Here is a 12,977-nt window from a genome sequence, read left to right on the forward strand (position 1 = left end):
AAATATTCCAATTTATTGAGAATTCAAGTTATTTCAGTTGGGTTTTCCTCCTAGAGGAGGGTGGGTGTGCAAATCCTTCAAAGAGCTGGAGGAACTTTTTATGGGTTTGTGCTTCTGAGTGATACAGTGGGGATGCAAGGGGCTGTGCATGGAGAAGGAGGAAACATGGACACTCCAGAACCTCCTGTCCACAGCAAGCCCAGGAGATGGCAGCTGGCATGCATATGGGTTCTAACGATGTCCCAGCAGAAAACCCATCAACATTTCTATCTAAATCCTGTTTCTGAAGCCAGACAGAAAAGTAAATCACTGCAAAGTGTTTTGGCTTGGGGAAACTACAACCTGCTTCAGTCAAAATTCTTCTGCAGAGAAGCAGACCATAAAGGCTCTCTGGTGAGATGAGGCTATTTTTTTCCTACCCTTTTTCACACATTTGTAGGATAGAAACACAAGCCATTCCTTCTGCAGCTTTAGGGCTATAGCACAGCTCTGATCCTGCTCACCCACCACCTGGGCTTGGCACTTGCAGGCTTCACAGATGGATTAAAGAACCCGTGGTGGGTACCCGACCCTGCCTGTGCTGGCTTAACCTCCAACCCAAGGCAGCTTCATCAGCACCAGCCCAGCGTGGGCTGGCAGAGGCACCGGGGAGCTTTGAAGGATGTTTGCTGCCATCCCACGTGGATCAGCCTGGCTTGCAAGTCCAGTTGGCCTTGTTCTGTTCAAAGCAGGGTGGGAGATGCCTCCAAGCCACAAGATTGTGGGCTGCTATTTTAAAACATCAAACCCACACACATCTCACCCCTGCAAACCTGGCAGGAGATGGAAACTGAGCAACCAAAGGAGCTCAGCAGACAAGATCGATCTGCAAATTGATCCAAGAATCAAAATGAGCCAAACTGGTTTTAACACACCATGGAGAAGGAGGGTGGAGTTGGCACTTCCAGCAGATACAGATCCCTAAATCACAGCTTCCAGCAGCAGTCCTGGCTTGCAGCACTTGGTGTCCCCCAGCCATGCTGAAGCACCACTGCCCTCTTGCTGTCCCCACTGCTGTGGTGGCACGGACAGCTCTGGGCTTCACATGGCCCAGGTGAAAATACCTCCTCTTCTGCAAGATATTTTATCTTTCAACAACTCTCCCAAGAACTGATCTGACATAAGATATAAGAGCCCCAGGCTGAATCTGCTGCTGACATGCTCCTGCTTTGCAGCTTCAACATTTAAATCAAGGTAGTGAGATGCAGGTGGAGAGAATTGACATGTGATGGGGAGGAGGACCTGCCTGCAGCCTCAAAGAGATCCCAGCCTCAGGGTAGCCATGGCAAAAGGAGCTGCCTGGGGCTGAACACAGCTCCAGGCTGGGCTTGTGGCACAGCTGCCAGTAAGGGATGACCACAGCTTCAGCTTGGTGTGTGCACTAACGATGACCCCATGACCCCACCACAAAATCCTGTGAGATCCAGTCCCCTCCTATAATGTCTGAGCCTGTGGCCGTGCTCCCCAGCTCCATGCTGTGTGGTACTGGATGCTGCAGCTCCCCAGGCTGCAACCTCAGCCTTGGTTTCCTTTTGTTTATTCAATTTTTCACTATTTCCTAAGCTTAAACAAGTTTTACCCAGCTCCCACAGCTGCATTTCAACCATAACCAAAACTGACACAAAAATACTGTTTTCCATTCAATCTCCTTGTTCAAGGGCCATTTTAATTTGCATGAAGTGACCTGAGCATCCTTTGCTCATGAGCAGGACTTTGAGCACTGCAACTCTGTCCTGCAGTATGGGAATTGGTAAAGAAACTTTGTCAGTTCTTGGTGGCAGCAGGTGGTCACTGAGCACGACCCTTTCTGCTGACACCTGTAGATGAAACTCAGTTGTTTGTTGTTTGTTACCTCTTAACTGGGGCATTTGGCTCCTTGCACTAGGCAAGGTAAGTAGAAGGGTGAGAAAACAGCCATTTCCAACAGGGGTGGGAAAAAACACTTGGATAAACCAGATACCCACTGAGTTTTAACAATAGGACTGGATGAATCCCATCTTCTGCCCCAGCAAATACCCTTCTGCCCGGCTGCTTGCTTTACCCTGCTTTCAAATAAACTGAGGGCTATCCTGCCAATAAAACAAGCTCTGGAGAGACTAGGAAGAAGGAAAAAATAATATTCCCACTGATTGCTTAGCAACAGGACTGGTTCAAGAGGAATAGCTCTGGTTGCCTGGTAAATAAGGTCAGAAGATGCCGTTCAGAGAGGCTCACTGTTTCCTGTGCATCACATCCAAAGCTCATGTGTTACCTGCCTCTGTGAGATCCTCACTTCCTTGGAGAAGACAGACCCTACACTTTGATGCAGAAGCAGATTTTTGCCCCATTTCCAGAGAGGCTGAAGGTGACAAGCCAGGAGCTCTCAGCACATCTGAGATACAGAGTCAAGGGTCATCAAAACTTCCAGTTCTGTCAGTAGGCAATTCCAAACAGCTGCCACTGAAGAAGTAAATCTGCTGTCTTTGAGACATGCTGATACACAGATCCCGTGCCACACAGAATCCTTCCATCTCGAGACGTGTGATGAAGGAAGAAATACCGTGACCATAGGGAAACTGAGGCACAGCTGTACCCAACAGCCAGAGGATCTCGCCCAGTTTCACTCTGAAGTTTTCTCCAGTGGGACTGCTTTCTGTCACTGCTACACCCAAAGCAGAGATTTCTTTAGATCCCAAGGGCAGAAATTTAACATTGCATCCCCCAGACACAGCTCCACTCACCTTTTTATCCAGTTTTCTGCCAGCCATGCTCAGAGTAATCACCCTGTTATCTGAGAGCTCCTGAGCAGCTATCTGAAAGACAAGGGAAGGCTGCATTTATTTTCAGCATAAAAAAAAAAAAAAGTTTCTGGTAAAAAACTCAACCCCTTTCTTGAGTGTTATGCTGGACTTGGTCTCTCATGGCTTTTCTGCACCAAGGCTCATTCAGGACCTCCAAGGAGGAGGAGTGTCCAAAGACAGCCAAGAGGAAGAAGACGCCATATAAACCCTTGCCAGCAAGATGTGCCACCTCATGCTCCATGTCCTGGGCTGGGCATGGCAAAAACATCCTTAGGGGAACATTTCCCTTAGGGGACATGCTGGTGGACCCCAGGAGCTGAGCCATGTCTCCACATGACCACCTGATAAGGCAGCCCCAAGGATGAAGATTCCATGACTGCTCCTGAGGAGCTGCTTGGCAGGACCACAGCCCAGACCACTTCAGTTTGAGAGACTTTATTCACACATGCTCCAGAAGGGCTTCGGCTGCCAACCCCCAGTGGGCCAGTTTTGTCTGGAATATGGTCTAATCAGTCTCTTGGTATTTTAAAGGAATGTTTATAACAAAACCCCACATTTATTCACTTTTATTACAAGCCATTTTCTGAATCACTTGTCTTTTTTTTCCTGCCCAAGCATCTGCTCTCCACCTCTCCTTTCTCTGATCTCTCGAGGGGGGCTGAGCTGTTCCCCAGCATTCCCAGCTGCATCCTTCTCCCAGGGCAGGAGCCAGCACCAGAACAGCCAGGAACACAGCACGGACATTGTCCTTGTGCACAGTGCCCCAAGCATGGCCGTTTGCTGGCTCTCACAAGGGGTTGTCCTGCACTGAAATGATGCAGTGTCATTACACCAAGGCTTTAAAAAAAACTTGCAGAACTCCAGGGGACAATTTTCTACAGAACAAGCAATCAGAGGGTTGTTGGCACTTAGGAGAGCTGGGGAGTTGGCAGAGATGAGGAGGCAGAGATGCAGCTTCTGCATCTGCCTGGGCAGCTGGGTGAGGGGATGAGCCACAGCTCCTGGACAACCTCCTGGCCTTCCCATGGTGGACACAACTCTTTGGTCCACAGAGGACCCATTCACTGCATATGAACCCCAGTTTTCCCCTCTGCTCCATACAGAAGTTCCCTACTGCCATGCCATGGAATTACTTTTCTCTCCCACCTAGTCCCTGGTGGGTGTAAGCAGTCACCAAAACCAGCAGGAGGAAGAGAAACTGTAGGGAAGAGGATGAAATTTGTCCTTTCCTCAGCCCCACAAAAGCATGCCCAGTTGGAATCCAGCACTTTGGGGCTCACTGTAGGCTATGTAAAAGCCAGGCTGTGCAGACAAACCAGGAATGTCCTTGTGCCACCCTGCCACAGGTTGCTGGTGGCATCTTCTCTTGGCCAGCACAGACAGTAACAACATCCCTACCACTATGTCCAGCAGAGGTGAGCAGCAAGATTTTAAAATTGACTTCTACAAACACTGAGGTTTGCCTTGGGATCTTCTCTCTTCAAACTTAGGGACCCCCACACAGTCCCATCTATTCAGCCAAGGTTCTTCTGCTGCATTCACCTGTGTGGCATCTCAGCTAGGAAAATGGATAGTCGGGCAAAACTGAAGGGAATGAGGACAAGGAAGTCAGGCTTTGGCTCCAAACTCCCTGAAGCCTGCTCCTCCAGTGGTGTCCACAGCCTGTGCTCCAGCACTGCACCAGGCAGCAGGGAAAGGTGCCCACCACACACAACCCTGTTGCCATCACCCAGGCCAGGACTAAAAACCCAGATCAAGAAATCCTATCAGTTCTACAAAATTAAGCAGATGTCTCTCTGCCCCTTAGATGTTTAATGACACATTAGTGACAGAACAGGATCCTCCTTTTCTAAAGCAGGTAACCTTTGAATTTGACTGGAAACTTTTCCAGCTCTTCCCACTCAAGCATCGGATGGGATGTCGGGATGTCGAGAGCCTTGGGAATGGCCCCACTTCTGAACCTCACTGCGGCTTTTCCTCTTGCATTTAAAGACTAACTGCAGCAATTAGAAGAGAAAAAGATCTTCCCCTAAAGCAAACAGCAACGGAGATGCACCAGGTCCCAGGCTTTTAAACCTTTCCAGTGCTTTTAAACCTGACAGAAGTTTAACTCCTTGCTGGCCCTTCCTTCCACAACTTTGCAGCCCAGCTGCACATTTCACAAAAAAACGTAACACAGCAGAGATCCAAAAATGATGGCAGCTGAGGTAGAACAGAAACACACCTAAATTTAGTATCTTCTTTTTAAAAAAGAACATTGCTACAGAGATCCACAGCAGGAAGGCCACTGCCCGAAGGGGTCTGTATCAGAATCAGTGGCTGTTGCTATGAGAGTCGTTGCCATGGCACATCCTCATCCTACAAACAAAATCACCCATCCCTTCAAAAGGAATGAGCCCTGTTACCTGTCGCTGCACCAGAGAGGTCTGAGCAGGCTCCTTCCACCAGATAGCAAACAACAGCAGCATAGATTTACCTTGTACTCCTCCAGACTGAGGTATTTTTTATTTCTGAGGCTGAAGCAGAAGTTGAAGACTCACAGTGCTAAGCACAGGACAGACACCGAGCAAGATCAGTGTCCCAAATCAACTGTCCTCCAAACAGACCAAAGTGGCCAGGAAAACAAGAGGTACAGGGCAAAATATTCAAGAGATACACCCCAATCTCCTGGACCCCCTGTGAGTGTCCTGCATTGCCCCCATCCACCTTCACAGGGCCAGCAGTAGCACAAAGGAGAAAACGTACCGTTATCATCCCCTTCCCAGCTGGCTTGCCATTCCCCAGAAGGAGAGTCCGTGTTATTTTCTTGCTGGAGACGATCTAGAGAAGCCAAAGACAATAAAGCCATGATTGTACAAGTGATCAAAAGCAGACTCATAAGCAACTGATCATTGCTCATGTCGGTTAATTCAGATTAAGCATTTGCAAGAGTAGAAGAAAGGCACCGATATGCAGGGGTGACTGTGAGAGTGGGAATATCACCTGACACCCCAGCCCTCAGGGTGCACGGTGACAGCACAGGAGGCTGAAGCATCACTCCCCACTGAACCCAGGGACCAGTGGAGGAGCTCAGTGGGTCTTCACACAGACAGAACTACTGCAATTTGTTCCCAGCAACATCACCACTTATCCCTCAAGGCCCATTTCACGTACTTCTACCATGACCCCTGCTAGCACCTTGATTGCAGGACATGTTTCCATGGGTGGATCCTGATTACAAGCTGGATGCTCTCCCCCAGCATCATTCTGGACCCCCTGAGCAGGGACAGCACCCCCAAAGGCATGTTCTTCCCTTCACTTTTGGTTTGTAATAGGACAGACAGAATAAACTGGGAAATTAATTAAACCCTTGGGATTTTTCCCAGCTCAGTGAGTTTCAGTCTCCTGTAATTTTTCCTTATGAGGTGCAGATGCCCACATGGAGATCCAGCAACCTGCTGGAACTGTGTGTGCCCTGATCCCACATCCAGAGGGTCCCCCTCGAGACTGGATGAGCTTTAAAGGTCCCTTTCAACCCAAACCATTCTGTGATCCTATGATTCTTGCAATTTCAAAGCAAAAACCCTTTACCTTTGTGAGGAGCCAGCCAAATCCCAGTGCTTTTGATGCACAGGAATCACCAGCCAGTGTAACCAGATCTTTGTGCCACACTGGGTACAGGCAGGACAAAGCTCACAACCCCAGCTAGCAGAAACCATGGACACCCTCCAGCCTGGAGTCTGATCCCTGCTACATTTCCTTAGGCCACAGAGGTCATTACAGGCCTGGGAATGATCCAGTTGTCCTTTTAAATCCTACTACAGACCTCATTAGCTGCACTAAGCAACCTGGCTAATCTGACAGAGCTCTGATGCAAACTCAGAATTGAAAAGTCAGATTCTCACTGCCCAGTTGCTGCTGCCCACAGCTGCTCTCTGCTTCTGAGAGCTCATGGAAACAACTCGCCAAGCAAATTCCAGCCACCAGGAAACCCATGGCAGGGTGGCTGAACCCACAAGCCCCCATCCACTTTGCTGCACTCCTCTCCTCACCCTTGCACAAGTGCCACCCCTCCAGTCCACCTCTGCTCCACGACTGGGCTGTGCTGCCAGCCCATGCTGGCCACAGGGAGAGGAGGCAAACAGGATTTCAGGGGGAAAAGGGAAATGAAAATATTCCTCCATTCCAAGCCAGTGTCTTGTTTTGGACCAAGAAGCTGATGTTGGAACTGCTGCAAAAACTGGGCACAGGTCAAGTTCTCTTTTGCAGAGTGGAAATATTGGGGTAAGTTTACAGAGTTCCAAGCTCTCTTCTTCCTGACAGACTAAGCCCACCAGCTGTGCCCAAAGACACAGCAGACAGTGATGCCACCATGGCAAAACCATCAGTTGTTCTGAGAGAGCCCCTGGATGTGAGACCTGCCAACACCTGCCCATCCCCAGCATTACCACAGCCCAGGAGGGTCTGCCCAGGCTCCTCTCTGACATAATGACCTTCCCAAGCACCAGAAGGGTTGAGATCATCTGGGAGACCCAACAAGAAGGAGAAGATGGTTCAGACCCTTCCACCTTCCTCCCCACTGCATATGGATAATGTTCTTCTCCAACATGAGCCTGCAGAGCCCTGGGCTGCTGCAGAGTCACATTCAGGAACAGCAAGGTTTCAGCTGTGTCCTTATGTCCATGAATTCTCTGCTTCCACCAAGACCATGACTTTCACAAGCAGCCCTTGCTGAGCTGCCCCACACTGGAGCTGGATGTGTTTCAGCACAGCAGAACTAACAGTAAAGGATGGGTTTAAGCTGAACCACTGAACATAGGCCAGAGCTGTTGCCTGCACTCTCTTAACTTCTGCAGGAGCAGAATTAGGTCATCACAGAGCACTTCCAAAATTCCAGTCATTAAACTCCAAACTCTGTAAATGTCAGTGCTCTTCTAACATGTCAAGCTCTTGAGCTGGCAGTGGTAAAGTCCTTGGTCCTTCCTGCCACATGCAGGGCCATGCTGCACGCTGTGTAACAAAGCAATTGTGATCAATGAGCCTCCCTGAGCACCTCGGGCTGGCTCCCCATGCTGACCCACCTATTACAGCACCTCCTTCCTCCCCAGTCTCAGCACTGAGCACAACAGAAGCAGTTTCTCCCAGCCTCTGCATTTGTGCCAGGTACCACAGCAGCCCTCAGCTGCTGGATGCTGCAAAAAGATGGAAAAAATCCCCCTCATTCTCCGCTTCTGAGCCAGAGGACAAAGACATTTGGAGAATGTAGCTGCCAGCTCCTAACAGGGTCTGGGCTCATGAATGAAAAGACCTTCCAAAAACTTTTAAACTACATTGTGTCTCAAAAGCTTTTCCACAGGAAGAGCAGAAGACACATTCCAACACCAACATGCTCAAGCAGGAGGAACATTTTGCTACACAACAGCAATGAACAAAACTTTCAAAAAGAAAAAGAAAGGCAGACTACATGCATCCTAACTTTTAATATCTGTAAGTTTCCCAAGCCCAAACTGGTCAGCAGGGCCCTTACTACAACCCATGGTGAAGACAGTGCCAGAAGCTTCCAGCTGATGTCTCTTTGCCAGCAGCAGCAGAAACCCACACCATGACTAGCTGAGACTGGAGCAAGCAGACATTCCCTACTGGGGAGCAGTTCAACCTCAACAGCTGAAGTGTGACAAGCAAATGAAATTTGTCTTTCCAGGAAGGAGCCAGAAAACTTTGCATGGGGTAAGAAGAGCAGCTGTAACCTCACCACATCCCTGTGTCTGATGTGTTTTGGGGTCCCTTTGCTGCAGGGACCTCAGACTCACCGTGCCCAGCGTGCAGGAGAACTCGCCCAGGAAATCATGCTCATACAGCTGTGTGCTCGACTTGTCCTGGTCAAACAGGGCAAACTTGAGCTTCTGCACTTCTTCAAAGTGGTAGTCAATGATGAACTTCTTGGCAAAAGCTGGGTTGAGGTTGTTCACGGCTGTCTCTGTCCTGTCCAGCTGCAAAGAAAAAGAGGCATTTAGGCAAGTGCATTTTACACCTTTGTCATTGAAACTGAATTCAGCCAGAGCCACCCAGAAACCCCATGGTGATCACCAGAATGAGCACACCAAGCCCTCAGCAAAGCTGTCCCTAAACACAGGCTGTGACACCCAGGGGCACAAGCTGGGATCCATCTAAACACACAATGGCACTTTGTGCAGAGCTGCCTCCCCGAGGATGGGGTGCATGGACAACCCTCTCCACCCAACAGCCAGGATGGAAGTGCCCACCCAGCCAAGGCTCAGCATGGACTTGAGGATCACTGAAGCCAAAATTGCCTCATGTGCTCCTAAGTCCTATTCTCCCATGAACTGAGGCTCTCACACTCCTCTGATCCTCAACCAGACCCTCACAGCTGTAGTGCCAAACTTGTTTCTTCTAGTCTGTGCAGCCAGCAACAAGGACAAGCAAAACAAGAAGTGTCATGAGCCAGAACACAACTCTCCAGCATTTCCCTCTAGAACTCAAACCAAAACATCCTTGTGGTTTCTTCTTTATTAGCCTTCCATAGATAAAAAGATAAAAAAAGCCATCACCACAGTCCCTTTTTTTCATAGATTTCATCAAGCATTAGTAGTAACAAGAGGCTGGAAGGGCCCAGAGACAAAACTTCAGTAGATATTGTCACCCCGAGCTATTGCGAGCAGGCTGGAAGCAATGATGTCCCCGATGGATTGGAAGGGCAGGCACAGAGAGAGGATGGAAACTGCAAGGCACATGGGGAGCCCACTGTCAGAGGGGAAGCACCATGGCTCTCTGCAGCATCCCACAGCCAAGAGCAGGGATAGGAGCAGAAGAAACTTGGCAGGCAGCTGGTGGAAGAGTGGGTCTACAACACTGCATGGCACAGGTGGTCAGAAAGCCTTGTGTGAGCCAAAAAAACACCCTGAGGACAGTCACGATGGAGATCCTGGAATGCTGCCCTCCAGTAATGGAACTCTGGTCCCAGACCCTGTAACTCACACTGCAGGAAGGGTGGCAGCACCAGCAGGGATCCTGTGATGAGCTTGCACAAAGACAAATGCCCACGATTTCGGCCAAAGTGTTAGAAACCGGGGAAACTGAGGCTGAGAAAAGCTGGTGTATTTGCTTCTGGAAGTCCATGGGCAAGGAGAGTCTGAACTCTAGTGTCAGAACCCACATTCCCCCCTAGACATGCTGAAAGGTGGGAGACAAGGGCAAGTTTAGAGCCTGACATGCAAAATATCCTTATGAAGCTGAAAGGGGCAGGAAGGGCATGGGCAGCAGAGCCTGAGAGCTGAACAAGAAACCACCACAGCTGGGAGGGAATCCTCCAGCATGCAAAGCAAGCAGGAGCTTTGTCAGAAGAGCAGCAGATGGTATCATGTTGATATCACTGATCAGCCTGGAGAAGGTAAAGCTCTGGGGAGACTTCAGAGCACCTTCCAGCATCTAAAGGGGTCCAAGAGAGCTGGAGAGGGACTTTGGACAAAGGCCTGGAGTGACAGAACAACAGGGAATGGCTTCAAACTGACAAAGGGCAGGTGTAGATGAGATGTTCTGAAGAAATTCTTGCCTGTGAGGGTGGTGAGTCACTGGCACAGGTTGCCCAGAGAAGCTGTGGTTGCCTCATCCCTGGAAGTGTTCAAGGCCAGGTTGGATGTGGCTCTGAGCAACCTGGTCTAGTGGAAGGTGTTATGACAGCACTGGCATTTTGCCACATCACCCTGTTATCCCAGGAAATGGTAACATGGATATTAAAAGAGAAGGAAACACAGGCACATCCAGTGTGATTTTATCAAAAGCTGCTGCCCTCGGTGTCTGGAAAGACCATCCCATCTCCCTGTGGGACAGCACAAAGCCTCTGGCCATGCTGTGACCCTGGCTGGCATTCCACCTTGTCTTGCAGCCAGGACACCCAGTTCTGGGCAAGGCTGAGCTGTCTGTGCATCCCAGATCCAGGGCAAGACCTCTCTGGAAAGCAGCTGGCATCCCTGGGCAGCACCAGGCTGTGGGACGGTGGGATGTCTGCCAGAGCTGCTGAGCCAGGAATATGCAGAGCAGAAAAAAGCCTCAAAAAAAAAAAAAAAAAAAAAAAAAAAAGCAAACACATAAACACATACCTTAGTCCCAAAGAAACTCATTCAGCACAGAAGGCAGGTTTTGGAGGGGCTCAGTGGAAATGTGGTGAGTTTGCTATAAATACCCACCGATCGCAGGGTTTTTTTGAAATTGCTCGCTTAGTCTGTCTTAATTGCCAAGAAACGACTAAAGTAAACGCTGTGTTCCCAGAATAGCCACCTGCTGCACCCTGGGGAACCAAACCCATCAACACCAGTGGGCTGTGAGCTGGCCAGGGCCACACAGCTTCACCCAGATCCTTCCCTCTCTGCTGCCATCCCGTACCAAAGGAGCCAAGCATCTGCTCAGGGGTGAGCTGGACCAGGAGCAGAGGGCATCCACAGCTCTGCTTTATTTCAGCAGCACAACATACAAAAATCCCTCTTCAGGCCTAGGAGATGGGACTGCACAGGCAGCAGAGATGGATTTTAAATCCTACCATGTTCTTTGAATGGCTGGGAAGCCAAGGACCAGTCCTTTCACACCCAGATCCCAATCTGAAGAAGATGACTTGAAGTCCCATCTCCAGCTCTGTTCTGGAAGAGGTGGCTGAAGGAAGGGAATGAAAATCCCAGCCAGCTTGAGGTAAACATGGGAGTGATGGGGCTTTTTAACACCCAGATTCAAGAATTTAATCTCCTGCCTAGTGCCAGTGTGAAGCACAACAATATCCCCAGTGACAGCTGCACAAGGTTTGATCTTCGGTTTGGTGAGCACAAATCACCTTGCTGGTGACCAACACCTATGAGGCCTCTTCACACACCATCCCTCACCTGCCATCAGCTCCTGCCATCTCCTTCCGATCTGCAGTCCCTGGAAAGAACAGAGCCTTTGCCACCAAAAAGCAGAAAAGCACAAGGGTTTTTAAGAGGCAGCCAGGCTAATTTAAAAAATCTGTTTGGATAAGAGCCTCAAAGGGCCACAAAGACAATTAGAGGGATGGAGTGCCTCTCCTGTGAGAAAAGGCTGAGAGTCTTGGGATTGTTCAGAAGACAGAAGGCTCAGGGGAGACCCTGGAACACCTGAAAGGGCTACAGGAGAGCTGGAGAGGGACTTCAGACAATGGCATGGAGTGACAGGGCAAGGGGGAATGGCTTCAAACTGACAGAGGGCAGGGTTAGATTGGATATTTGGAAGAAATTGTTCCCTGTGAGGGTGGGGAGGCCCTGGCACAGGCTGTCCAGAGAAGTTGTGGCTGCCCCATCCCTGGAAATGTTCAAGGCCAGGTTGATGTGACTTCAAGCAAGGGCCATGGCAGGGGGGTAGGAACGAGGTGATCTTTAAGGTCCCTTCCAACAGGAACCATTGCACGATTCTACGATTCGGCAAATCGAGCACAAACCCAGGAAATCATCTCCAGCAACAGCCCTTGTGTTCAGTGAATGCAGCTGGAGGGTCTTCCAGTGCTCAGAGGAAGGCTGCCTGGGGACCTTCAAGCATCCCCAGCATGTGGAGGTGCTTCATGCTCCAGCATGGGGAGATGCTGTCTGAAGTGCCAAGGGAAGTTCATGCTGAAGGTGCAGGACTGCCTGGATGACTCAGTGGCACAAAGGCAGCTGCAGGGCTGAGTCATGTGTCCCTTGTCCCTGTTCCTGGCACCACAGGTCAGCTCTTTCATGGCTTCTGTGAGACGACATCACCAGGCAGAACGTTTAAACATCACCCATCTTTATTTCCCAGCCTGTGGTTTATCCTCCCTCCCTCCCCCACTCCTCCAAGGCTGATTCACAAAGATTTTTAATTCCTATTAAGCTCAGCGAGACAAAATAATTGTATTTGGGAACAAATGTTACAGCTAGAAAGAACAGTGAGCAGAGATCTTCCTGCTGGCATCAGCTGGTGCCACAGTCCCACTGCCCAGCTCAGAACCAGCACCAGGGCTGGTGCCAAAGGAGGAGACCCACCACCACAACCAGGTCCAAGGCTTGGGACATGTCCCTAATCTGGTGTGGAGGACAAAGGGGCAGTGTGGTGGGATGGGTTCCAATGAGCTTATTCTGTCCCCATCCGTCCCCTACACTTCAGTTGTGTTATTAAAGCCACCACTTTCAGACAGGAGAGGTT

General features: G+C 49.8%; 1 protein-coding gene across 4 annotated transcripts in view; it reads right to left on the reverse strand.

Moving 5' to 3' along the window:
- CPNE2 (copine 2) overlaps window positions 1–12,977 on the reverse strand; it is a 43,890-nt gene that overhangs the window by 18,637 nt on the left and 12,276 nt on the right. For 3 of the 4 annotated variants that reach the window (XM_068203032.1, XM_068203034.1, XM_068203033.1), the window contains exons 3-5: window positions 8,609–8,788; window positions 5,565–5,639; window positions 2,760–2,831 (exon numbers count right to left, since the gene is read on the reverse strand). In XM_068203032.1, coding sequence (XP_068059133.1) covers window positions 2,760–2,831; window positions 5,565–5,639; window positions 8,609–8,788 — 327 coding nt within the window. The remainder of the gene's footprint in view (window positions 1–2,759; window positions 2,832–5,564; window positions 5,640–8,608; window positions 8,789–12,977) is intronic. The other variant, XM_068203035.1, reaches the window with a different exon arrangement.

Source organism: Anomalospiza imberbis, chromosome 12 (assembly GCF_031753505.1).
Source record: "Anomalospiza imberbis isolate Cuckoo-Finch-1a 21T00152 chromosome 12, ASM3175350v1, whole genome shotgun sequence".
Classification (NCBI taxonomy): domain Eukaryota; kingdom Metazoa; phylum Chordata; class Aves; order Passeriformes; family Viduidae; genus Anomalospiza; species Anomalospiza imberbis.